The 27,844-nt window shown below is 39.1% G+C and overlaps 2 protein-coding genes across 2 annotated transcripts in view; one reads left to right on the top strand and one right to left on the bottom strand.

Moving 5' to 3' along the window:
- The window catches only part of LOC138330442 (CD151 antigen-like), a 56,485-nt gene extending 35,092 nt beyond the window's left edge, over positions 1-21,393 (top strand). The window contains exons 3-7 of the mRNA XM_069278070.1: positions 7,359-7,433; positions 7,711-7,815; positions 11,775-12,014; positions 13,220-13,303; positions 16,460-21,393. Of these exons, the coding sequence (XP_069134171.1) occupies positions 7,359-7,433; positions 7,711-7,815; positions 11,775-12,014; positions 13,220-13,303; positions 16,460-16,624 (669 nt within the window). The 3' untranslated portion in view covers positions 16,625-21,393. The remainder of the gene's footprint in view (positions 1-7,358; positions 7,434-7,710; positions 7,816-11,774; positions 12,015-13,219; positions 13,304-16,459) is intronic.
- Positions 21,394-22,581: 1,188 nt separating this feature from the next.
- Positions 22,582-23,031, bottom strand: LOC138329922 (uncharacterized). Its single transcript, XM_069277205.1, has one exon. It carries the CDS (start codon positions 23,029-23,031, stop codon positions 22,582-22,584), a length of 450 nt encoding a protein of 149 aa, XP_069133306.1.
- Between the last annotated feature and the right edge of the window lie 4,813 nt (positions 23,032-27,844).

Genomic DNA, 27,844 nt, shown 5'->3' with positions numbered 1-27,844 from the left:
TACTTGATGGTATGAAAAATAAGACCCCAATATTCAAAACCACAGACATTGAATTTGTACATACAGTAACGTGCCAAAAGTCTTCGTAATTTTTATTTTTCCCTATATATTCTATGTATTTTTAGATTTTTTCTTTGATTTTTCCTTATCTCATCTATTGGCGGATATTAATCAATTTTGGTATACTTGTAGAAAAATATCTACACTTTCAGCTCATAATATTTGTATAATTTTCCGATATTTTGTTTTTAAAAAAAAAAATATTTTTTTTGTACGCGACTTTAACTTATGACGTCATTTCCTTCTTTGTTCTTACCAAAATGGAAACGAAAAAGTTTTGCGTGGTTATGAAATACGGTTTACTCAAAAAGTGTATAAAGGAAAATTATGTAAATATTATGAGCTGAAAGTGTAGATAATTTTCTACAAGTACGCCAAATTTGATTAAAATCTGCGCCTAGATGAGATCAAGAAAAATCTAAGAAAAAATGTAAAACTACATAGAATATATAGGGAAAAATAAAAATTACGAAGGCTTTTGGCACACAACTGTACATATACACCATGGATGGAGTGTTTTAAGTGTTCAGTTGGGACTCTATGATATTGGTATTACTCCGAGATAGTAGTCTCCCAAAAATCACGAACAACGCCTTCTTCGCTGTCTTCCTCCGCGGCAGACTTTCGGTGGATTTTGGATTGTGTATGTTTATTTAAATTTTCCGTAATTCATGCTACTGATCGATTATTGTAATCAAATGTTAGGAAGGTTTATACAAAAGAAAGTTCTTATAACGCTTATAAAGTTTTTTGTGTTGGTTGCATTGACGAACTATATCCGATGATACACTGTATTATTGCGCAGTAAAAGTTAATAGTTTTGAGTATGTGTCTGTCACTGGGAGTTGTGTCTTTTGTTTATCGACAACTGCGTCATATTGAAAGGGGAAAGGTACAAAATTTATCAACATAAACTTACAAAATATAATGATGATATAGATCTATATATGTACGAGCATTTTAAAGTGACAAATAAACTTATATTGCCGTGTAATGTACGGTAGCCTTATGAAGACTTGCTAAAGTCTGATGTATTGTGTGAAGTTTTCTTGATGTTAGCGTTATGAATTCAAAAGAAATTTGAGTGTTATAAGTAACCAAATAATGTACCTTTTACTTGGCAAAAGTATATGGCCATTAATTGTTTTATTATGAGTCAAAAGTCGGCAAAGCACAACTCAAGGTATAATGTTCTGCACGAAAATATCTCGCCAACCAGTTACTGTTAGGCTTACGAAGACTTGCTAAAGTCCGGTAGCCTACATTACATGAAGTTTTCTTGATGTTAACGGCTAGCGATCTTGTGAATTTAAAAGAAATCCGAGTGATATACGTAATGGAATAATGTACCAAGTATCTGGTCATGATTATTAGTCAAAAGTCGTCAAAGCAACGTTAACCCATGTAAGTTTTCTAAAAAGGAAACCAAAACTTCCTAAACTTCCGAAAATATTCTTCAATGTTAAGTGGATATTAAGATACGGATATGTTTACTTATTATTTTTTGTCTTTGAAGAGACATTGATGAAATTGATAATTTAGTAATTAAAAAAGAATTATAAAAAATGATACTCAGATTCTGAACGGTTTCATTGGTGTCGAAATCGTTAGTTCAGAAATAATTTAGATACAAAATTTATTACAGTTATTTCAGGAAAATGAGTTATTCAACTTATTATTCTTGAAAAACTTTGAATATCATAAAATAAATACAATGTACGATATACTGTAAATATATTTTGTTAAACTCCGAAATTCAACACTGCACACTTAAAGTCTACTAAATTCAATATTTAAATGAAAAACCAATTTCTTTATTATTTGGTTTGGATCCTTCAATCACAGCATCTATGAGTGGCCTTGGCACTTTGATCTTGTTATAAAATTTGTAACTACCATCGGCTATTTTGACATCTGTCTTGTTCACATCGTTTTAGGACATGGAACTAGTCTATTTATACCAAGTAAAGAGTTCGTCAGTAGACATGAGAACTCGCTTAATTCGAACACCCGGATAACTCGAAGTTTGATCTCGGTCCCTTCGAGTTCGTATTAACCGAGTTCCGCTGTAAGTATGTATGTTTGTCCTAGTCGTTCTGCTAATACTGATAAATAAGTCCTCCTAGTGTGAAAAATCTGATCCAGGAAAATATAACAAATAATTTTATAAATAGGAACATAGAAATGGACAACAAAGGAAGAAAAACTTGAGCAGTCATGTTAAAGTACCTTAAAATTGCTTTAAAAAAGTTTTAAAAGTTGTATCAAGTTCAAAAAAAAACCTGTCAAAATCATTGGCATACACTGAAAGTGTACATGCTTGTAACCCTTTGGGCCTTTTGCTATAGACTTATAAGTTACTGGTTGGTTCAGTGTAGCAGTATGTCCAACAGTTGTGATTGGTGTGTGCACTGCTGTCCCTGAACATCAAGGAATACGAGAGCTAATGACATTTGGATTCAAAGTGAAAATCAATCAATTCTTGTAACATACATGACAAATATTTGGTGGTGTAACTGTCTCCTGATGTGTAGGCCAAACTGGCAGCTAGATATTTTCATCTGGATATATAACTAACTGTAGTCTAACTGTCCTAGGCCAGACTGGGTGTTTGGGGTACCACACTGGGTACTCTTTGTGTCCATCATATACTAGACCAGACTGGGTGTTTGGGGTACCACAATGGGTACTCTTTGTGTCCATTATATACTAGGTCAGACTGGGTGTTTGGGGTACCACAATGGGTACTCTTCCTGTCCATTATATACTAGGTCAGACTGGGTGTTTGGGGTACCACAATGGGTACTCTTTGTGTCCATTATATACTAGGTCAGACTGGTTGTTTGGGGTACCACACTGGGTACTCTTTGTGTCCATTATATACTAGGTCAGACTGGTGTTTGGGTACCAATGGGTGTTTGGGGGTACCACAATGGGTACTCTTTGTGTCCATTATATACTAGGCCAGACTAGGTGTTTGGGGTACCACAATGGGTACTCTTTGTGTCCATTATATACTAGGCCAGACTGGGTGTTTGGGGTACCACACTGGGTACTCTTTGTGTCCATTATATACTAGGTCAGACTGGGTGTTTGGGGTACCACAATGGGTACTCTTTGTGTCCATTATATACTAGGTCAGACTGGGTGTTTGGAGTACCACAATGGGTACTCCTCCTGCCCATTATATACTAGGTCAGACTGGGTGTTTGGGGTACCACACTGGGTACTCTTCCTGTCCATTATATACTAGGTCAGACTGGGTGTTTGGGGTACCACAATGGGTACTCTTCCTGTCCATTATATACTAGGTCAGACTGGGTGTTTGGGGTACCACACTGGGTACTCTTTGTGTCCATTATATACTAGGTCAGACTGGGTGTTTGGGGTACCACAATGGGTACTCTTTGTGTCCATTATATACTAGGTCAGACTGGGTGTTTGGGGTACCACACTGGGTACTCTTTGTGTCCATTATATACTAGGTCAGACTGGGTGTTTGGGGTACCACAATGGGTACTCTTTGTGTCCATTATATACTAGGCCAGACTGGGTGTTTGGGGTACCACAATGGGTACTCTTTGTGTCCATTATATACTAGGTCAGACTGGGTGTTTGGGGTACCACACTGGGTACTCTTCCTGTCCATTATATACTAGGTCAGACTGGGTGTTTGGGGTACCACACTGGGTACTCTTTGTGTCCATTATATACTAGGCCAGACTGGGTGTTTGGGGTACCACAATGGGTACTCTTCCTGTCCATTATATACTAGGTCAGACTGGGTGTTTGGGGTACCACAATGGGTACTCTTCCTGTCCATTATATACTAGGTCAGACTGGGTGTTTGGGGTACCACACTGGGTACTCTTTGTGTCCATTATATACTAGGCCAGACTAGGTGTTTGGGGTACCACACTGGGTACTCTTCCTGTCCATTATATACTAGGTCAGACTGGGTGTTTGGGGTACCACAATGGGTACTCTTTGTGTCCATTATATACTAGGTCAGACTGGGTGTTTGGGGTACCACAATGGGTACTCTTCCTGTCCATTATATACTACTAGGTCAGACTGGGTGTTTGGGGTACCACAATGGGTACTCTTTGTGTCCATTATATACTAGGTCAGACTGGGTGTTTGGGGTACCACAATGGGTACTCTTTGTGTCCATTATATACTAGGTCAGACTGGGTGTTTGGGGTACCACACTGGGTACTCTTCCTGTCCATTATATACTAGGCCAGACTGGGTGTTTGGGGTACCACAATGGGTACTCTTCCTGTCCATTATATTCTAGGCCAGACTGGGTGTTTGGGGTACCACACTGGGAACTCTTCCTGTCCATTATATACTAGGTCAGACTGGGTGTTTGGAGTACCACAATGGGTACTCTTCCTGTCCATTATATACTAGGTCAGACTGGGTGTTTGGGGTACCACAATGGGTACTCTTTGTGTCCATTATATACTAGGTCAGACTGGGTGTTTGGGGTACCACACTGGGTACTCTTTGTGTCCATTATATACTAGGTCAGACTGGGTGTTTGGGGTACCACACTGGGTACTCTTTGTGTCCATTATATACTAGGTCAGACTGGGTGTTTGGGGTACCACAATAGGTACTCTTCCTGTCCATTATATACTAGGTCAGACTGGGTGTTTGGGGTACCACAATGGGTACTCTTTGTGTCCATTATATACTAGGTCAGACTGGGTGTTTGGGGGTACCAACATTTGGGTACTCTTCCTGTCCATTATATACTAGGTCAGACTGGGTGTTTGGGGTACCACAATGGGTACTCTTTGTGTCCATTATATACTAGGTCAGACTGGGTGTTTGGGGTACCACACTGGGTACTCTTCCTGTCCATTATATACTAGGTCAGACTGGGTGTTTTGGGTACCACAATGGGTACTCTTTGTGTCCATTATATACTAGGCCAGACTGGGTGTTTGGGGTACCACAATGGGTACTCTTCCTGTCCATTATATACTAGGTCAGACTGGGTGTTTGGGGTACCACAATGGGTACTCTTCCTGTCCATTATATACTAGGTCAGACTGGGTGTTTGGGGTACCACAATGGGTACTCTTTGTGTCCATTATATACTAGGTCAGACTGGGTGTTTGGGGTACCACACTGGGTACTCTTTGTGTCCATCATATACTAGACCAGACTGGGTGTTTGGGGTACCACAATGGGTACTCTTCCTGTCCATTATATACTAGGCCAGACTGGGTGTTTGGGGTACCACACTGGGTACTCTTTGTGTCCATTATATACTAGGTCAGACTGGGTGTTTGGGGTACCACAATGGGTACTCTTTGTGTCCATTATATACTAGGTCAGACTGGGTGTTTGGGGTACCACAATGGGTACTCTTCCTGTCCATTATATACTAGGTCAGACTGGGTGTTTGGGGTACCACAATGGGTACTCTTCCTGTCCATTATATACTAGGTCAGACTGGGTGTTTGGGGTACCACACTGGGTACTCTTTGTGTCCATTATATACTAGGTCAGACTGGGTGTTTGGGGTACCACAATGGGTACTCTTCCTGTCCATTATATACTAGGTCAGACTGGGTGTTTGGGGTACCACAATGGGTACTCTTTGTGTCCATTATATACTAGGCCAGACTGGGTGTTTGGGGTACCACAATGGGTACTCTTCCTGTCCATTATATACTAGGTCAGACTGGGTGTTTGGGGTACCACAATGGGTACTCTTCCTGTCCATTATATACTAGGCCAGACTGGGTGTTTGGGGTACCACAATGGGTACTCTTCCTGTCCATTATATACTAGGTCAGACTGGGTGTTTGGGGTACCACAATGGGTACTCTTTGTGTCCATTATATACTAGGTCAGACTGGGTGTTTGGGGTACCACACTGGGTACTCTTTGTGTCCATTATATACTAGGTCAGACTGGGTGTTTGGGGTACCACAATGGGTACTCTTCCTGTCCATTATATACTAGGTCAGACTGGGTGTTTGGGGTACCACACTGGGTACTCTTCCTGTCCATTATATACTAGGTCAGACTGGGTGTTTGGGGTACCACAATGGGTACTCTTCCTGTCCATTATATACTAGGTCAGACTGGGTGTTTGGGGTACCACACTGGGTACTCTTCCTGTCCATTATATACTAGGTCAGACTGGGTGTTTGGGGTACCACAATGGGTACTCTTCCTGTCCATTATATACTAGGTCAGACTGGGTGTTTGGGGTACCACACTGGGTACTCTTTGTGTCCATTATATACTAGGTCATGGACACCATTTACCTTGCCAACACTCCAATTAAGTACAGAGGAGTGAATGGTATTCTTGTTCTCAATTGGTGAATTCAGAGATTTAGCTCAAAGATAAATGAAACTAAATCGGTCCTGTCTGTTGGTGCCCCTAGAGGTTTACCTTATTCTGAAACCCATTTGTATAACTTAGGTTTACCTAAATAATGTAAATATTCAAAACATGCAGTTTGGCCTATGGGCATGCCCGGGTAGAACCCAATGTGGTACCTCAAACACCCAGTCTGACCTACAGGTGGATTTGTTGAAAAGAATATTATTCAACACAAGAGATCTCACTAAAAACTTATCTCTGTCTGTCTATCATTTTATCTTGTCTGTCCATCATTCTATCTTGTCTATCCATTGTTTTAGCTTATCTGTCCATCATTTCATAAGATAGAATGATAAAATGATGGACAGACAAGATAAAATGATGGACTGACAAGATAAAATGATGGAAAGAAAAGATAAAACGATGAACAGACAAAATAGAATGATGGACAGACAAAATAGAATGATGGACACACAAAATAGAATGATAGACAGACAAAATAGAATGATGGACACACAAGATAAAATGATGGACACACGAGATAGAATGATGGACAGATAAAACGATGGACAGACAAGTTAAAACAATGGACAGACAAGATAAAATGATGATTAGACTAGATAAAATGATGGACACACAAGAAAAAATGATGATTAGACTAGATAAAATGATGGACACACAAGAAAAAATGATGAATAGACAAGATAAAATGATGGACACACAAGATCAAAGGATTGACAGACAGAGATAAGTTTTTAGTGGAATCTCTTGTCTTAAATAACATTCTTTCCAACAAATCCACCAGTAATGACATTTAAACTGACTATCAAAAAAATTATTTTTTATGCCACAATACTAATGGTCGTGTTTTATCATCCACAAACCAATTATTTTATAATTACTAATGATTTGTCTCTTATGTTAATGTGCTGTTTGTGTTGTAGTTTCTCGTGTTTTCCGTGCTGTTATTTTTACTGCTAGTCGTCAGTGTGGTGTTGGGCTATTTCTACAGAGTCGAGGTAAGTTGATCTAAAGGAATCATAAAAAGATTTACTGGTAAAAGGAATTGTCCTTATCTTCTAAATATCTAACTGAACCTTAAAAGAATCTATAGCTATATGTATGTGCTCATGTTAAAAGCCATTTATAATTGGTAATTGATAACTTCTTAAAAATACCAGACATCATCACATTCCAAAAGTTGTCTTTATTGTATAGCAGTTATATCATCAGGTGATACAATGTCTACTTCTCTTAAATCTATTAATTTTGGATTTCTTGTTTCCATGGCAACAGGTAGAGGATACAATACAGAAATCCCAGTTACTGAGAACGGTTGTACAGACCCAATATGGAAAGGATAATGTCATTACTAGTGGAGTCGACTACATGCAAGTCGAGGTACGTATCTTATAAATGTGTGTTTTTAGCTCACCTGGCCCAAAGGGCCGGTGAGCTTATGTCATGGATCGGCGTCCGTCGTCCGTCCGTCCGTCCGTCTGTCCGTCAACATTTCCTTTAAATCGCTACTAGTCATAGAGTTTTGTATGGATTGTAACCAAATTTGGCCACAAACATCCTTGGGGGAAGGGGAACAGAACTTGTATAAATTTTGGCTCTGACCCCCCGGGGGCAGGAGGGGCGGGGCCCAATAGGGGAAATAGAGGTAAATCCTATAAATCGCTACTTGTCCTAGAGTTCTGCATGGATTGTAACCAAATTTGGCCACAAACATCCTTGGGGGAAGGGGAACAGAACTTGTATAAATTTTGGCTCTGATCCCCCAGGAGCAGGAGGGGCAGGGCCCAATAGGGGAAATAGAGGTTAATCCTATAAATCGCTACTTGTCCTAGAGTTCTGCATGGATTGTGACCAAATTTGGCCACAAACATCCATGGGGGAAGGGGAACAGAACTTGTATAAATTTTGGCTCTGACCCTGGGGGGCAGGAGGGGGGGGGCCCAATGGGGGAATTAGAGGTAAATATTTGAATTCCTTCAGAAAAGAAACAATGAACCTGTATTCAGTTGGCATTACAAACCAGGTGAGCGATACAGGCCCTCTGGGCCTCTTGTTATATTACAGAGTTATCTGCCCATTGGATGATTAACGATTATTAGTGGGTGGAGTGGTCCTTAATGCTTACAATCACAAGGGCAAATAAATCTGTACCAATCATTACCAACCCACAAGGGGGAATAACTCTGTACCAATTATTACTAACCCACAAGGTTGAATAACTCTGTACCAATCATTACTAACCCACAAGGGGGAATAACTCTGTACCAATTATTACCAACCCACAAGGTTGAATAACTCTGTACCAATTATAACTAACCCACAAGGGGGAATAACTCTGTACCAATCATTACCAACCCACAAGGTTGAATAACTCTGTACCAATTATTACTAACCCACAAGGGGGAATAATTCTTTACCAATCATTACTAACCCACAAGGGGAAATAACTCTGTACTAATTATAACTAACCCAAAAGGGGGTATAACTCTGTACCAATCATTACTAACCCACAATGGGGAATAACTCTGTAATTATACAAAATAATATACAGGAGGATGCTAGTGGAAAATAAGTCTTGTTTTATGTATAATAGGAGAATGTTAAGATGTTTTGTAATTTGTAGGGAATATACTACACAACTTAAAAGAAAAAAATATCTATTCTCAAAATAACAATCATGAAAATTACAAAGATTTAGGAACATGAGGAACCTGTTTGTGATAAATCTCTGTAACCCAAGTTTTAATATGTAACATACAAAAACTTTTATGAGGTTCTTCGAAAAATGAGAATGATAGAATTAAGAGGATTGCATTCTAAGATAACCAATAATATGTTAGTTTGATTCTCCCAATATCCTAACTTTAAGAAAATTGATATTGTTCAAATTTGAGATTAAGGTAGACCGTCCCTTCTGGTTTCCTCTCAGGGATTTCGTTTATTTTTTGACATTTTGATTTTAGGTATATCCTGATTTTTCTTCCAGGGTTGCTTAAAGATATGTATTAACGACTTAATATTCCGGATTTTAAGGATTTTTAAATAAATAATATTTCCTCCTTGTAACATCACTTAACATATAAAGAATATGCTCGTAACATCTTCATACCTTCAGTAGGTGATATATAATTCATAAATATATCAAATAAGCTGGGTTTTCCACAATAAACCGAAATTTCGTTATCTTAAAAGTAATTCTGGACCCAATTTTAGTGAAAAATTGCATCAAAATAGTCATGTTTTCTTTTTTTCTGAAAAAATGATCTCAAGAAAAATTGATTTTTTAGAATTTCCATGAAGATTGACCTATTTGCAATAAGAAAAGCCAATAAAAACTATACCTCACCGCATTATTTTTCAAAATATGACCGATTTGCTTTCTAATACCCCTTAAATTTTGGCCTGAAAACGTTAAAAATAGGCGAATCCGTAGCATTTTCAACGTTTTATGTTATTCATTTACCTTTGTTAGTTTTCTATATTTATTATATTATTGGAGCATACAAGATAACATGATAATTACATACCTTCATGATTTTATTCACCTATTATATAAAATATAACAAACCAGTTTGCAAGCTACATGTAGGCCTGACCTCAAACTTTCAAAAAGAGTCTATTTTGCTCTGTGTGGTACTGTTTTAAAATGGATTATTTTCCGTTACAGCATCTTTCAAATCGTAAGTAAAGATTTTAACAAAAAAAAAAAAAAAAAATGAAAATATGTTCCAGCAATTTTAATTCCGTACATTATTTATCCGTTTCCGGACGAAAATTAGTATACCGGTATGTTGCGATTCGTATCTATCATAGCTCAAAACTCGAATGTTTGCATTCAAAACACCGCTCACTTCCTTCAGCATTGACATACAGTGGGAGTTACGTTCTATCCTGCAAAAACATAGGTACATAGCATGACGGTCATTCTGATGTTCAGTTACTAGCTAGGCGTACAGTAACTGATGCGAAGTTTTTCGTTTTGGGTCCCCGTCAATCCATGTGTATTCCATGTTATTGTTCAGCGACCATTATTATTCTTGGAATTTACTTCATGCACGAATCTTCAAAATTATACTATATTGACCGATTAGCACACAGTTCACACCTTTAGATTGGTACACGTCAAGTAAACACTCGGAAAGCTGGCAGACGAAATATTTACGGATATCCGAAGCGGGTTATAATAGGTGGGTACGGAGAAATAAAATATGTTTGCCGGGATCCAGAAAGTGACGTTACAATCGAATGACGTCACAGAAGGGACGGTCTACGTTAATGGTCAGAAGGTCCTGGTGATGTTATTTATAGCACAATGATTCCCTGTGGTCAGTGATGTATTGGTCAGTCGTTGTCTGACCAGCCAGACTTAATTACTTTCAACTGTAGCTTCCTGAGTTTATGACTGTTATACAGACATCATAGTTACTAGTGTTCTGAATGGATCTGTTGGAAATCTATAATTATGAGAAGGTATTGTGTTTGAGCAGTTGAGATCTCATCATCAGTAGAAAGGGTTTTTCTGTAAAATTTCTGATTATTTTAACTGAAATTAAAATAAAAAACACTTAAAATAAAATCCATGAATGCATCAAATATTGATAGTGTTTGCTTTGTGATTTACCCTTATATAAATCCATGTGTGTCAGTTACAGGTGCTCACCATAGGTCATTCAATGATTTTTCTCTGGGTCTTCTGACTTTTCACTAGACCTATCACATTTTCATTAGAAGATATAGAATCGTTGTGAATAAGTTTATTGGCTTTCTTAGAGTATCAAAATTTCACAGTGCAAAAATATTTCTTTGTAATTGGGATAAGACAAAGGCAGGTATCAAAGGTTTTGTTAAAATATTGCTTTTCATATGAGTTTCCATAGTTATAAAAAAAATCTTAGAATTTAACAGTGAAAAAAGGAAGGGACTCGTTGATCTTAGAATTTAACAGTGAAAAAAGTAAGGGACTCGTTAATCTTAGAATTTAACAGTGAAAAAAGGAAGGGATTCGTTAATCTTAGAATTTAACTGTGAAAAAAGGAAGGGATTCGTTAATCTTAGAATTTAACAGTGAAGAAAGGAAGGGACTCGTTGATCTTAGAATTTAACAGTGAAAAAAGGAAGGGACTTGTTGATCTTAGAATTTAACAGTGAAAAAAGGAAGGGACTCGTTGATCTTAGAATTTAACAGTGAAAAAAGGAAGGGACTCGTTGATCTTAGAATTTAACAGTGAAAAAAGGAAGGGACTCGTTGATCTTAGTATTTAACAGTGAAAAAAGGAAGGGACCCGATGCTAGTAGGATATGGTACAAACCCTGTTAAGTCTAAATGTTTTTTATTTTAGTTAAAATGCTGTGGTGGCGTGAACTTTGAGGACTATAAAAGTTCTGACTGGGTGACCGTGATTGGGAACACGGACGCTGGAGTGGAGGCCAACAGTAAGAACATGGCGCCACTGAGCTGTTGTAGTAGTTACTGGTATCTCAAGTCATCACTTAGTCAGGACAGCAAATACTGTAAAATGTACAAGGATAGTGTTCTCTCTAGTCAACGTAACGAACCCACAGAGGAAATCTACAAACAGGTGAGTTAGTGTACTCTCTAGTCAACGTAATGAACCCACAGAGGAAATCTACAAACAGGTGAGTTAGTGTTCTCTCTAGTCTACGTAACGAACCCACAGAGGAAATCTACAAACAGGTGAGTTAGTGTACTCTCTAGTCAACGTAACAAACCCACAGAGGAAATCTACAAACAGGTGAGTTAGTGTTCTCTCTAGTCAACGTAACGAACCCACAGAGGAAATCTACAAACAGGTGAGTTAGTGTTCTCTCAAGTCAACGTAACGAACCCACAGAGGAAATCTACAAACAGGTGAGTTAGTGTTCTCTCAAGTCAACGTAACAAACCCACAGAGGAAATCTACAAACAGGTGAGTTAGTCTTCTCTGTAGTCAACGTAACAAACCCACAGAGGAAATCTACGAACAGGTGAGTTAGTGTTCTCTCAAGTCAACGTAACAAACCCACAGAGGAAATCTACAAACAGGTGAGTTAGTCTTCTCTGTAGTCAACGTAACAAACCCACAGAGGAAATCTACAAACAGGTGAGTTAGTGTACTCTCTAGTCAACGTAACAAACCCACAGAGGAAATCTACAAACAGGTGAGTTAGTCTTCTCTGTAGTCAACGTAACAAACCCACAGAGGAAATCTACAAACAGGTGAGTTAGTGTACTCTCTAGTCAACGTAACGAACCCACAGAGGAAATCTACGAACAGGTGAGTTATTCTTCTCTCTAGTCTAGGTAACGAACCCACAGAGGAAATCTACAAATGCAAAACAATAAAGATAGCTTAATTTGTGTGATTTCCATGGTATGAACGACAAAACACTTGAACCGTCACAGACAGTCAACACATTAGCAAAAGTAAATCACTACTAGACATAGAGTTCTGCATGGATTATAACCAAATTTAGCATCCTCTGTGGAAGAGGAACACAATTTGAATGGTAAATTTTGGCTCTGAACCCTTGGAGCAGAATGAGTGGGGCCCAATAGGGAAGTTAGAGGTAAATCTTCAAATTCCTTCAGAAAAGAAACAATGATCCTGTATTTAGAACATTACTTCGCATTACAAACCAGGTGAGTAATACAGGCCCTCTTGGCCTCTTGTTTTATTTCGAAATTGACAATCTCTTCTTAGATCTCTGTTAAAATTGATGATAATAATGTTCATAAATAAGATGCCTTCTTTATCCTGTATAACAAATACTCTGTTCATTGTAGGGCTGTGGTGGAGCCATAGTGGAGTTCCTGAAGGAGCAGTTCTTTATTATCTGTGCTGTGGGTATATCTGTAGTGGCCGTGGTGGTAAGTTTGTCAATGTTACATTGTACACATATCTGTAGTGGCCGTGGTGGTAAGTTTGTCAATGCTACATTGTACACATATCTGTAGTGGCCGTGGTGGTAAGTTTGTCAATGTTACACTGTACACATATCTGTAGTGGTGGTAAGTTTGTCAATGTTACACTGTACATATATCTGTAGTGGCCGTGGTAGTAAGTTTGTCAATGTTACACTGTACACATATATATAGTGGCCGTGGTGGTAAGTTTGTCAATGTTACATTGTAAGTTTGTCAATGTTACACTGTACACATATCTATAGTGGCAATGGTGGTAAGTTTGTCAATGTTACACTGTACACATATCTATAGTGACCGTGGTGGTAAGTTTGTCAATGTTACACTGTACACATATCTGTAGTGGATGTGGTGGTAAGTTTGTCAATGTTACATTGTACACATATCTGTAGTGGATGTGGTGGTAAGTTTGTCAATGTTACATTGTACATATATCTGTAGTGGCCGTGGTAGTAAGTTTGTCAATGTTACACTGTACACATATCTGTAGTGTCTATGTTACATTGTACACATATCTGTAGTGGTGGTAAGTTTGTCAATGTTACATTGTACACATATCTGTAGTGGATGTGGTGGTAAGTTTGTCAATGTTACATTGTACATATATCTGTAGTGGCCGTGGTAGTAAGTTTGTCAATGTTACACTGTACACATATCTATAGTGGCCGTGGTGGTAAGTTTGTCAATGTTACACTGTACACATATCTGTAGTGGCCGTGGTGGTAAGTTTGTCAATGTTACACTGTACACATATCTGTAGTGACCGTGGTGGTAAGTTTGTCAATGTTACACTGTACACATATCTGTAGTAGCCGTGGTGGTAAGTTTGTCAATGTTACATTGTACACATATCTGTAGTGACCGTGGTGGTAAGTTAGTCAATGTTACATTGTACACATATCTGTAGTGGCCGTGGTGGTAAGTTTGTCAATGTTACATTGTACACATATCTGTAGTGGCCGTGGTGGTAAGTTTGTCAATGTTACACTGTACACATATCTGTAGTGGCCGTGGTGGTAAGTTTGTCAATGTTACACTGTACACATATCTGTAGTGGCCGTGGTGGTAAGTTTGTCAATGTTACATGTACACATATCTATAGTGGCCGTGGTGGTAAGTTTGTCAATGTTACACTGTACACATATCTGTAGTGGCCGTGGTGGTAAGTTTGTCAATGTTACACTGTACACATATCTGTAGTGACCGTGGTGGTAAGTTTGTCAATGTTACATTGTACACATATCTGTAGTGGCCGTGGTGGTAAGTTTGTCAATGTTACATTGTACACATATCTGTAGTGGCCGTGGTGGTAAGTTTGTCAATGTTACACTGTACACATATCTGTAGTGGCCGTGGTGGTAAGTTTGTCAATGTTACACTGTACACATATCTGTAGTGGCCGTGGTGGTAAGTTTGTCAATGTTACATGTACACATATCTGTAGTGCCGTGGTGGTAAGTTTGTCAATGTATCTCTGTGGCGTGGTGGTAAGTTTGTCAATGTTACATGTACACATATCTGTGGCAGTTGTCAGCATGTACATTTAGGCGTGGTGGTAAGTTTGTCAATGTTACACTGTACACATATCTGTAGTGCAGTTGGCCGTGGTGGTAAGTTTGTCAATGTTACACTGTAACACATATCTGTAGTGCGTGGTGGTAAGTTTGTCAATGTATAACTTATCTGTGGTAAGTTGTCAATGTTACATGTACACATATCTGTAGTGGTCGTGGTGTAAGTTTGTCAATGTTACATTGTACACATATCTGTAGTGACCAAGGTGGTAAGTTTGTCAATGTTACATTGTACACATATCTGTAGTGGCCGTGGTGGTAAGTTTGTCAATGTTACATTGTACATATATCTGTAGTGGTCGTGGTGGTAAGTTTGTCAATGTTACATTGTACACATATCTGTAGTGGCCGTGGTGGTAAGTTTGTCAATGTTACACTGTACACATATCTGTAGTGGTCGTGGTGGTAAGTTTGTCAATGTTACACTGTACACATATCTATAGTGACCGTGGTGGTAAGTTTGTCAATGTTACATTGTACACATATCTGTAGTGGTCGTGGTGGTAAGTTTGTCAATGTTACACTGTACATATATCTGTAGTGGTCGTGGTGGTAAGTTTGTCAATGTTACACTGTACACATATCTGTAGTGACCGTGGTGGTAAGTTTGTCAATGTTACACTGTACACATATCTGTAGTGACCGTGGTGGTAAGTTTGTCAATGTTACACTGTACACATATCTGTAGTGACCGTGGTGGTAAGTTTGTCAATGTTACACTGTACACATATCTGTAGTGACCGTGGTGGTAAGTTTGTCAATGTTACACTGTACACATATCTGTAGTGCCGTGGTGGTAAGTTTGTCAATGTTACACTGTACACATATCTGTAGTGGCCGTGGTGGTAAGTTTGTCAATGTTACATTGTACACATATCTGTAGTGACCGTGGTGGTAAGTTAGTCAATGTTACACTGTACACATATCTGTAGTGACCGTGGTGGTAAGTTTGTCAATGTTACACTGTACACATATCTGTAGTGACCGTGGTGGTAAGTTTGTCAATGTTACACTGTACACATATCTGTAGTGGTCGTGGTGGTAAGTTTGTCAATGTTACATTGTACACATATCTGTAGTGACCATGGTGGTAAGTTTGTCAATGTTACATTGTACACATATCTGTAGTGACCGTGGTGGTAAGTTTTGTCAATGTTACACTGTACACATATCTGTAGTGACCGTGGTGGTAAGTTTGTCAATGTTACACTGTACACATATCTGTAGTGGCCGTGGTGGTAAGTTTGTCAATGTTACATTGTACACATATCTGTAGTGACCGTGGTGGTAAGTTTGTCAATGTTACATTGTACACATATCTGTAGTGACTGTGGTGGTAAGTTTGTCAATGTTACATTGTACATATATTCAACAATTATCAAATAGTAAATGCTCCTTTTCACGAACATTTTCTAACTTACCCCTGAAGACAAATTTAGACTCTTTTTAATCAAAGATTAGACCAGTCCATAGTTAAATTTCAGGGGCGAATGAGTTAAAAGCTCAGTATACACATTATCTGTTTCAGATATTTACCATCATTTTCCTGTCCTTGCTCATCCACTACTTGCGACGAGGCCCTCCCGTGTCTATGACGGATGACGTTGTGTATGAGATGGCACGTTGTCAAGAGAAATCTCCGTACCCAACGCGAGGTCAGGGTGGGCCATACGCCAATCTATATAACAACTAACTCAGGACATTGTCACAGACACTGAACATCAGCTTTACTATATTGCAAGTCATTGGCTGCCATCTTCCTTCATCGTAAAGTTGTGCTACCTGGAGTTATCTCCCTTCTCAAATTTCACCATTATGAAGACTATGGTTTTTAGAGAAGCATACAGAATCATAAAGTCATGTTTAAAATGGAAATCATTTCTGTTGGATATTTGCTATTTATACTCATAAAGCGATTCTATTCTGCATTTGTATACTACAGAGTTATCTACCTTTGCAGATAGCTACCCACAAGGGCAGATAACTCTGTAATTTACCAAGATGGAATAGACGATTAAATAACATTTTGGTGGTACAGATTCATATGATTACGCTGTTATTACACAGTGTGTATGTGTGGAAAATGGGAAATCATTGTTAACCTATTCGTTGTGCAGTAGTGTAGAGTCTGTTAGATATTCATCCCGGACAGGATGTCAGAAGGAAAACTTCAAGGAGATGCAGACACAAGTTATTAACTTGTAACTCCAAACGTACTATATTTTAGCGGAGGCATTAATCATCATATGGAACAAACATATTCATAATCGTCATAATATGCCATTGCAGAAAAGTTTAGGTGCTCAAAGCATAGATCTTTTCTACTGAGATGTATGCAATATATTGTGTTGAATATATTGTATCACATTGAAATTGACCATCATATGAGATGTGAATTTAAGATTCAAGTGTTGAAATGGAGTGTAGAATTTATGTACAGAGCACAGAATTGTAAAAAAGGTAATTGATGGAGATTCTGACGAATTAAGTACGCGGTATACTGATATGTTTTAATGATGTTCGATAATTTTGTATATCAAAAAATTGTTCAGTTATTTAACTCCTCCTTACCAATAATGTTTCATGCTTACATTTGATAATCACTACGAGAAGGAAATTTGTTTAAATATTTAAGAAAAAGAACTAAATTTTTCTACTATGTAAGTGCATTCTGGCAATGTTAATGTAGCCCTGGTGAATACGAGCTGCAATATGCCGCTCGGCTAGAGAGAACTTCTCTTTAGCTCAATCGGTTGAGCGTCAGAACAGTAATCCAGAGGTCCCATCATGTGCTCTGTTACATTAAAAAAATGTCCTGTGTTAACTGAACATAGTAGTTACTTTCAACCTGTTCATTTATGTATTACATAGTTTTCAACTTATTTTTACACTGAGTTGTGAGAACATGTCACGTTGAAATTAATGTTGAAGTTTTTTTAATGTTGAGACAAATTGTATTAAAGACTGTTGATTAAGAAATTTACGTGAACATGATAAAGTGTATAGAAGTTATAAGATCATAGAAGTCTATTTATAACAGATTCCATAACGGATTTCCTGTTGACCAATGTATTATGTGTTGTTATCTAATGTGAAGTTAGAGCTGACATTGACAGCGGATGCTTTGCTTGAATGATGTGTAATCTCGTGAAAGTTGATGTAAGATTTTTTATTGATATTGTGGATGTTTTTTCATAATAACATATTATTATTCCCTGATCATCCCTCATCCTGTATTTACAGTGTCATGTAAAATATGTACTGTGGTTTATCTCCCTTTAATATCATCCCAAGTTATCTCCCCTTGATGTTTCATTATCTCCAGGATGTTATATATCATCTTGAGTTAAAATGTGCGATCTGTAATAGCCTCCCCATCAAGCCATTCCTACTTGTCTCATCATGTATCCTTTTATGTCATGTACAAATCTCTTTTAAAGTTTTATATTTAGATGTTTATGTGTAGGGTAGAGGTAACTGTCCTGTTCTGTGGAGTGACATATACAGTAGTTATCACTGCAGTCCTGTCGCCCTTCTCTTAATAACTTAACAACTATTCAAGTGAATAAATAAGAACTGGAACTTAAAACTCTGCAAAACCAATATTTTGATCATTTCATGACTTTAAAACATAGTGATGACAACTGTTGTACAGATTTCTTGTACTCACTTGTGATTATGAATGGAATATGTTTTAAGTGCATTATATAATACTCGTACAATAAATGTGCTCAAATCTCTCAAACCAATTGAAAATAAAAAGTTCACCACTCGTATGTGTACCTCTGCTGTACATAGCACACTGGACGTGTGTGCTGGTATGTGAAAGCACATGTACATGTCCCTACACATGTGTATTTAGTCACCTTAATATACTGGGTACACTTGCCTTTTATGAACTTTGGTAGAACTGTATGTAAAAGTTTGTGTCTCTGATCATTCCCCAGCCATTTATACATTTTAATACATTATGTATCAATGATGATGACCTTTGACCTTTTATATGACCTTGGCCTTTCCTGTTCTATTTATACATACAACACCTTATGGGTCTGTCGAGACTATCCTCTGCCTGGACGTTTTATAAAAGTTATTTTACCTTAAATCAAAGTTGTGTTATAACCGTCTAGTTGTGAACTTTTTTATCCAGTTTTAAACAGGGGAGATTTTAATTGTTTTCTTAAGTAAATTTATACATATGAAATAAGGTAGTTGATCATTGTTAGTAATTTCCATACCTACATGCTGTTAAAGGTTTGAATGCGAGGATAAAACTCATAATCATACTTTAGAGCTTTTGTTTAAATCACGTGGTCCTTATTGGTATAAATATGTTCAACTTTTTTCTTGTATTTTCTTAGGAAGAATTTAGAGTTTTTCAAAATATTTAGGTATTTTTCCACAAAAACTTTATTTTTCCAATATTAGTGAGGTAATTATTAGCTCACCTGGTCCGAAGGACCAAGGTGAGCTTATGGGATACCGCAGCGTCCGTCGTCCGTCGTCCGTCGTCAGTCAACAATCGACTTCTTCTCCATAACCGCTGGTCGGATTTCAACAAAATTTGACTGGTAGTATCCTTATGGGCTACTAACTGAAAATTGTACAAATGATGGGGCTGATCCCCCGGGAGCCTGAGGGGCGGGGCCAAAAGGGGTCAATTTGGCTATTTCCATATAAACGACTTCTTCTCTGAAACTAAGCAAGAGATAGCACTCATAATGCAATGGTAGTATCGTTATAGGGTGGGGATTCAAAATTGTACAAATGATGGGGCTGACCCCTGGGGGGGGCTGAGGGGCGGGGTCAAAAGGGGTCAATTTGGCTATTTCCGTATAAACGACTTCTTCTCTGAAACCAAGCATGGGATAGCACCCATAATGCAATGGTAGCATCCTTATAGGGTGGGGATTCCAAATTGTGCAAATGATGGGGCTGACCACCCGGGGGCCTGAGGGGCGGGGTCAAAAGGGGCCAATTTGGCTATTTTCATATAAACGACTTCTTCTCTGAAACTAAGCATGGTATAGCACCCATAATACAATGGTAGCATCCTTATAGTGTGGGGGATTCAAAATTGTGCAAATGATAGGGCTGACCCCCCGGGGGCCTGAGGGGCGGGGTCAAAAGGGGTCAATTTGGCTATTTCCATATAAATGACTTCTTCTCTGCAACTAAGCGTGGTATAGCACCCATAATGCAATGGTAGCATCCTTATAGGGTGGGGATTCCAAATTGTGCAAATGATGGGGCTGACCCCCCGGGGGCCTGAGGGGCGGGGTCAAAAGGGGCCAATTTGGCTATTTCCATATAAACGACTTCTTCTCTGAAACTAAGCATGGTATAGCACCCATAATACAATGGTAGCATCCTTATAGTGTGGGGATTCCAAATTGTGCAAATGATAGGGCTGACCCCCGGGGGCCTGAGGGGCGGGGTCAAAAGTGGTCAATTTCCATATAAATGACTTTTTCTCTGGAACTTAACATGGGATTACGCTCATAATGCAATGGTTACATCCTTATAGGGTTTGGATTCAAAATTTTGCAAATGATGGGGCTGACCCCCCGGGGGGCTGAAGGGTGGGGTCAAAAGGGGTTAATTTAGCTATTTCCATATAAACGACTTCTTCTCTGCAACTAAGAACGGAAGAGCACTTATAATGCAATGGTAGCATCTTTATAGGGTTGGGATTTGAAATTGTACAAATGATAGGGCTGACCCCCGGGGCCTTAGACGGCAATAGATGCGAGGTCAAAAAGGTCAATTAGGCTACTACTTTCAAATAAATTACTTTGTCTCTTAACCTATGTATTGGATAGCATATTTGTATTGTATCAATAGCATCATTGTATGGTTGTGATTCAAAATTAAACTTTGGGAGTCAATTTTGCTTATTATTCTAATTGTCAGAGTCTTGTGACAAAAAACCAGGTGAGCGATACAGGCCCTCTGGGCCTCTTGTTTTAATTAAGATATCACATCTGGAGCTTGAAATGTTGACATATTCATTTTCACAAAATTGGGAAAAAAAATAAGCAGTATGAAATTTTAAAATTTTCTCTTAATTACATAAAGTGTTTGGCACATTATTAAAGAATCAGGTTGGATTTGTCATAGCAAAGTTGATCTGCATCCTGTTTGTAGAAGATCAACGTTAACACCTATATTTTAATCATTAAACATTTTAATTGGTTGATTGGTGGTGGGATGTTGACTCCTGAGAATCACGAATGTTGTCCTAGAATAACGTACCAGTCTTGGGATGGTGAAAACTGGTATAAGATTTCAAAAAATAATTTATGAGGAAGGTAGTTTTGTGTGCCATTTCATCCTTTAATGAAACTTTTTTTTAGTAAATGTAAATTGATGCCTTTTCATTGGTATGATTTTATACTGTTTACTTTTTAATACCATTGTATTGTTTTGATAAAACGCATTAAGAATGCGGTGTGTTTTTTACATTGTTTTGAAGTCAGTATTTTTGGTATTGATATTTTCACTGGTGATGGATATTATTGTGAGGTCAGCTTTCAAACAGTTGATGGACTGATCCATTTCGCCGCTCTGTATCTCTAGAATAAAAATCTTCAAGGTTTACTCTGATTGATATGTTCACGTGAATATATTTGTGGATATATTTGTGGATATATTCGTGAATATATTGGTGGATATATTCGTGGATATCTCATCAAGGTGAAATAAACAAACGTTTCAATGCTGCGAATAATATCACTTTACAGTAACATTTTGTATAAGTTTACTGGATGTAGGAAAATAACAAGCCTGACCACCAGGACGAGAAGCCTGACCACCAGGACGAGAAGTCTGACCATCAGGACGAGAAGTCTGACCATCAGGACGAGAAGTCTGACCATCAGGACGAGAAGCCTGACCATCAGGATGAGAAGCCTGACCATCAGGATGAGAAACAACCTGACCATCAGGACTAGAAGTCTGACCATCAGGACTAGAAGTCTGACCATCAGGACTAGAAAGCCTGACCATCAGGACTAGAAGCCTGACCATCAGGACGAGAAGCCTGACCATCAGGACGAGAAGTCTGACCATCTGGACGAGAAACCTGACCATCAGGACTAGAAGTCTGACCATCTGGACGAGAAACCTGACCATCAGGACGAGAAGTCTGACCATCAGGACTAGAAGCCTGACCATCAGGACTAGAAGTCTGACCATCAGGACGAGAAGCCTGACCACCAGGACGAGAAGTCTGACCATCATAACGAGAAGCCTGACCACCAGGACGAGAAGTCTGACCATCAGGACGAGAAACCTGACCATCAGGACTAGAAGTCTGACCATCTGGACGAGAAACCTGACCATCAGGACTAGAAGTCTGACCATCAGGACTAGAAGCCTGACCATCAGGACGAGAAGTCTGACCATCAGGACGAGAAGTCTGACCATCAGGACGAGAAACCTGACCATCAGGACTAGAAGTCTGACCATCAGGACTAGAAGTCTGACCATCAGACTAGATGTCTGACCATCAGGAACCATCAGGACTAGAAGTCTGACCATCAGGACTAGAAGTCTGACCATCAGGACTAGAAGAGAGCCTGACCATCAGGACGAGAAGAACCTGACCATCAGGATAAATGACTGAGGACAGGACTAGAAGTCTGACCATCAGGACACCAGACTAGAAGTCTGACCATCAGGACAGAAGCTGACCATCAGGACTAGAAGTCTGACCATCAGGACAGAAGTCTGACCATCAGGACTAGAGAAGGACCTGACCATCAGGACGAGAAGTCTGACCATCAGGACTAGAAGCCTGACCATCAGGACGAGAAGTTTGACCATCAGGACGAGAAGTTTGACCATCAGGATGAGAAGTCTGACCATCAGGACGAGAAGTCTGACCATCAGGACTAGAAGTCTGACCATCAGGACGAGAAGTCTGACCATCAGGACTAGAAGTCTGACCATCAGGACTAGAAGTCTGACCATCAGGACAAGAAGTCTGACCATCAGGACTAGAAGGCTGACCATCAGGACGAGAAGTCTGACCATCAGGACTAGAAGCCTGACCATCAGGACTAGAAGCCTGACCATCAGGACGAGAAGTCTGACCATCAGGACGAGAACTGACCACGACTAGAACCTGACATCAGGACGAGAAGTCTGACCATCAGGACGAGAAAACCTGACCACCAGGACGAGAAGTCTGACCATCAGGACGAGAAGTCTGACCATCAGGACGAGAAGTCTGACCATCAGGACGAGAAGTCTGACCATCAGGACTAGAAGTCTGACCATCAGGACAGAAGCCTGACCATCAGGACTAGAAGCCTGACCATCAGGACTAGAAGTCTGATCAAAGAAGATCTGACCATCAGGACTAGAAGTCTGACCATCAGGCCGAGAAAGTCTGACCATCAGGACGAGAAGTCCTGACCATCAGGACTAGAAGTCTGGCCATCAGGACTAGAAGTCTGACCATCAGGACTAGAAGCCTGACCATCAGGACAGAAGCTGACCATCAGGACTAGAAGTCTGGCCATCAGGACGAGAAGCCTGACCATCAGGACTAGAAGTCTGACCATAAGGACAAGAGGTCTGACCATAAGGATGAGAAGCCTGACCATCAGGACTAGAAGTCTGACCATCAGGACGAGAAGTCTGACCATCAGGACGAGAGGCCTCACCATCAGGACTAGAAGTCTGACCATCAGGACTAGAAGTCTGACCATCAGGACGAGAAGTCTGACCATCAGGACGAGAAGTCTGACCACCAGGACGAGAAGCCTGACCACCAGGACGAGAAGTCTGACCATCAGGACGAGAAGTCTGACCACCAGGACGAGAAGTCTGACCATCAGGACGAGAAGTTTGACCATCAGGACGAGAAGTTTGACCATCAGGATGAGAAGTCTGACCATCAGGACGAGAAGTCTGACCATCAGGACGAGAGGTTTGACCATCAGGACGAGAAGTCTGACCATCAGGACGAGAAGTCTGACCATCAGGACGAGAGGCTTGACCATCAGGACGATAGGCTTGACCATCAGGACGAGAAGTCTGACCATCAGGACGAGAAGTCTGACCATCAGGACGAGAAGCTTGACCATCAGGACGAGAAGTCTGACCATCAGGACGAGAAGTCTGACCACCAGGACGAGAAGTCTGACCATCAGGACGAGAAGCTTGACCATCAGGACGAGAAGTCTGACCATCAGGACGAGAAGTCTGACCATCAGGACGAGAAGTCTGACCATCAGGACGATAGGCTTGACCATCAGGACGAGAAGTCTGACCATCAGGACGAGAAGCCTGACCATCACGATGAAAAGCTAACTGACAAAAGATTTTGATTAGAAACAAATCTGCTTGATTAGCAGATTTTCTTTTAGACTTTTCTATTTACATTTTTAGTGCATTCCTTTTGTATTGGTTTGATCATGGATTAAGACACAAATTGATTACAGTCAGTATCTGTTTAAGTTATCATTACAATACAGACGTTAGGGGTCACGTTCAGGTGACCTGTGTACCCCTCCCTCCGACCTCAGCGACTGAAATTGACATTTCCACAGCATGAAATTTGTATTTAGCTATGTTTCTGTGTAAGGGTGAAATAATAATGTACACAAAAAGGATTCAATTCTATAAATAAGTAAGTGAAATGTCTGGGATCCCAGTTTTATCCGAAGGCATTGATCCCGATAGGATCTAATGTATGTAACTGGTGTATCCAGTGGTATTCTCTTCCTCTTCTGATTTTTGTAGAGGATGGGGAATCAGGGTCTGATTTAATAATCTCGATGATCTGACATCGAAGACATTAGTGATCGTGTCCATGAAGGTTAAAGTGGTGGGCAACTGGTGTGTCCCTGTGTTTGATGATGTCCCTAATGTGCTCACTGATGCGAATTTTGAACTGTCTTTTAGTTTCGCCTACGTATTGAGGTAGATGACATTACAGTGTCCGCGGAGGAATGTGCGGTATTGGAGGCCAGTAAAGGTGCTGACGAAAATTTTTAATTTGGTCATCAAGTTACAGGTTTTTGCAATTCGTAGGTTGCAGTCGGTGACTGGATTTATGTATGTAGGCCTGGGTATGGTGTCTGGTTGGAAGTTAACCCGGACAAGGAAGTTGGAAAAATTTTTTTCCGTTGCGGGTTGCAAGAATTGGGGGGAGGGGGAAAATGGTGGGGAGTGTAATTTGTAAAATGGGCCAGAAATGGCAGATAAAGCGGCTGATCGGGGGTAGGTCCCGGTTATATGTCAGCACTAGTGGTATGCGTGGTGGGGCAGTGTGTATGCAGCCGGCTGGAGGTTTAAGCAGGTCTTCCCGGCTTCTGTTTGTAGCTTGTTTTAGTTTATCAAGCAGTAGTTTAGTTGGATAACGGCGTTTGGTGAAAAATTTTACTACACTATTGGCATGTTTCTCAAAGCCTTGAGGTCTAGAGCAGATTCTTTTGATCCATATAAATTGGCTATAGGGGCCCGAGTTTTTACAGTGGTATGGGTGGTGAGAAGTGTAGTGGAGGTAACCATGTTTGTCTGTTGGTTTGGTGTAGAGGTCGAATAGGATTCGATTTCCACTGCGGAAAGTGACTGTGTCAAGGAATGTAATGGATTCCTTGGAATAGTCGATAGTAAATTTTATACTATGGTGGAATGTGTTGCAGTGTTCATAAAAGAGAAGGAGTTCTTTTTCACTTCTCGTCCATATGATGTATATGTCATCAATGAATCGGAAGTATGTATGGGGTTTAGAAGGGGCGGAATCAAGCATTTTGCGTTCCAGTTCCCCCATAAAAATATTGGCAAACGATGGGGCTACTTTGGTGCCCATGCTGGTGCCACCTATTTGTAGGTAGTGCTCCCCGTTAAATTGGAAATTGTTGCAATGAAGGACGTGTTTCAGCAGTTGGATTATACTCTGGTTGGATAAATGATACCTAGCCCTTATATCGTACGAGAGTGCGGGCTACAGCTACAAGTCCCTCGTGGTTGGGAATGTTGGTGTAGAGAGAAGTGACATCCATGGTGACCATGATGAAGTCTTCAGGTAGGTCCACGAGGTGTTCAATTTTGTTGATGAAATCTGTGGTGTCTTTAATGTAAGATGGTATGAGTGGAACAAACGGTCTAATGTGTTCATCTTCAAGGCTACTGATCTTTTCAGTAGGGCTACTGTTGCCACTAAGTATAGGGCGGCCAGGAACTTTGCAAGGAGTGAGGCACTTGTGGATTTTAGGTAGCAGGTAGAAGTTGAAGTTTATAAATAAGACATTTTACCAGACCCCTTGATTGGTTCTGTGTAAAATAAAAGTGATGCATGCCCAAAAAAGTTCAAAACTTCATTCTTTTATTTATTATAGTTCTCTATTTTGAGAAAAAATATTTGTAGATTTTAGAATTTACATATCAATATTCAGCCGGTTAATCACACATTTATTCACAAGGATTTGATAAACCAGGTACGCCCAATGGACAGTCAAACCTGTCTATAGAGACCACCCAAGGGACAGTCAAACCTGTCTATAGAGACCACCCAAGGGACAGTCAAACCTGATGAGAGCAAGGTCAAATATGACTTTTGAGGCCTCTAAGTGGTCTTATTAAGCAGGTGGTCTTTATATTCAGAGGTGGTTTCTATAGAAGAGTTTTATATTGGTTTATTGTTCATTTGTGTTGATATCAAGTCCTTGTGTACCAGTATAAGGAGTACTTACCAGTAGTATTACTATTGTACTGTGTAGTATCACTGTACAGCATGTATATATATACCAGTTATACTGGTAATCTAACTGAATGGTTTTGGGGGACTGTTGCAATACAAATAGAGAATTTACTAAATATATCTGTGGTAAAAGTAAATTGAAATAATAATCTTGTAAGTTTTTCAACATATAGTGAAAAATTATGATTTTGGTGAATTTAATCAAATATGATATCATGATTTGTTAATAATTTGCATACAGTGTGTGTCATTACCTACTATTTTAATTATCATGTCTTAGTTTATTTTTAGCATAAGGTTGTTTGTTCAAATTTCAAATTTCAGTAAGTTGTTATTTATGTATAACATTTTGTGTTTGTTTTTATTTTATTTTTTATAATATGAAGGAAATATTCATACCTAAATGCCATCACTTAATGTTTCATATTAATGTGTGTATACATGTATACTTATGTCGTATATATCAATTTAAACCTTCCCATGAAAGATTGTGAAATATATATTTTACAATTGTATGTTTATCATTTGATATTGTTTTAAAGAATATCATTTAAAACCACATTTTTTCTTCCCAACTCCATTGTTTCATGTCTAACACTGGAGATGTCTTATGTCAAAGTCTTCTGTAGTACGTTGTTTAGTCCCACATTGTTTCATCCATTTGCTGAATTTCAGCCGATGACTAACAGACTCCGAGCAGATAATACATAATACAAAATGTAGGTTTCAGGATTGGTATTAAAAAAAAATTATATATGTAATTTATTTATGGTAAATAAAAAAACGACAAAAATGCATTTTTGACAATCAAAATAATTGTTTGAAATATATTCTGTCTTCATAATTTTCTAAATGCTAAGGCTAAGTTGGTATCAGAAGGTCATAACTGTTCAGTATTCCTTGTAGAAATCATTTTATGATAATGTAAATTCCCAGACCCTTCGAAAACACATTGACAGTTGAAGATATATAGGCCAGGTTGTCTGCTTTTTATGTGATTTGATAAGACGAATATAGTATTTTTACAATTTGTATGGATATTCAAATTTCCATGTGTTGTCGATATAAACAATAGATGTATAAAAAATACATCAGAAATTGTTGTTGTTATGTTGTGTTATGTTATACGAAAATGCTAGATATGTTCCGAGTGGCTATTGTGGAACTCTTCAATTGGAAAACACGAATCTCTTCCTT

This window comes from Argopecten irradians, chromosome 8, assembly GCF_041381155.1.
Source record: "Argopecten irradians isolate NY chromosome 8, Ai_NY, whole genome shotgun sequence".
Lineage (NCBI taxonomy): Eukaryota > Metazoa > Mollusca > Bivalvia > Pectinida > Pectinidae > Argopecten > Argopecten irradians.
This window is presented reverse-complemented; position numbering and strand designations above follow the sequence as displayed.

Bases quoted from the DNA above. Each gene is read 5' to 3' on its own strand.
- LOC138329922 (XM_069277205.1), bottom strand. From the start codon at position 23,031: ATGGTCAGACTTCTCGTCCTGATGGTCAGGCTTCTAGTCCTGATGGTC.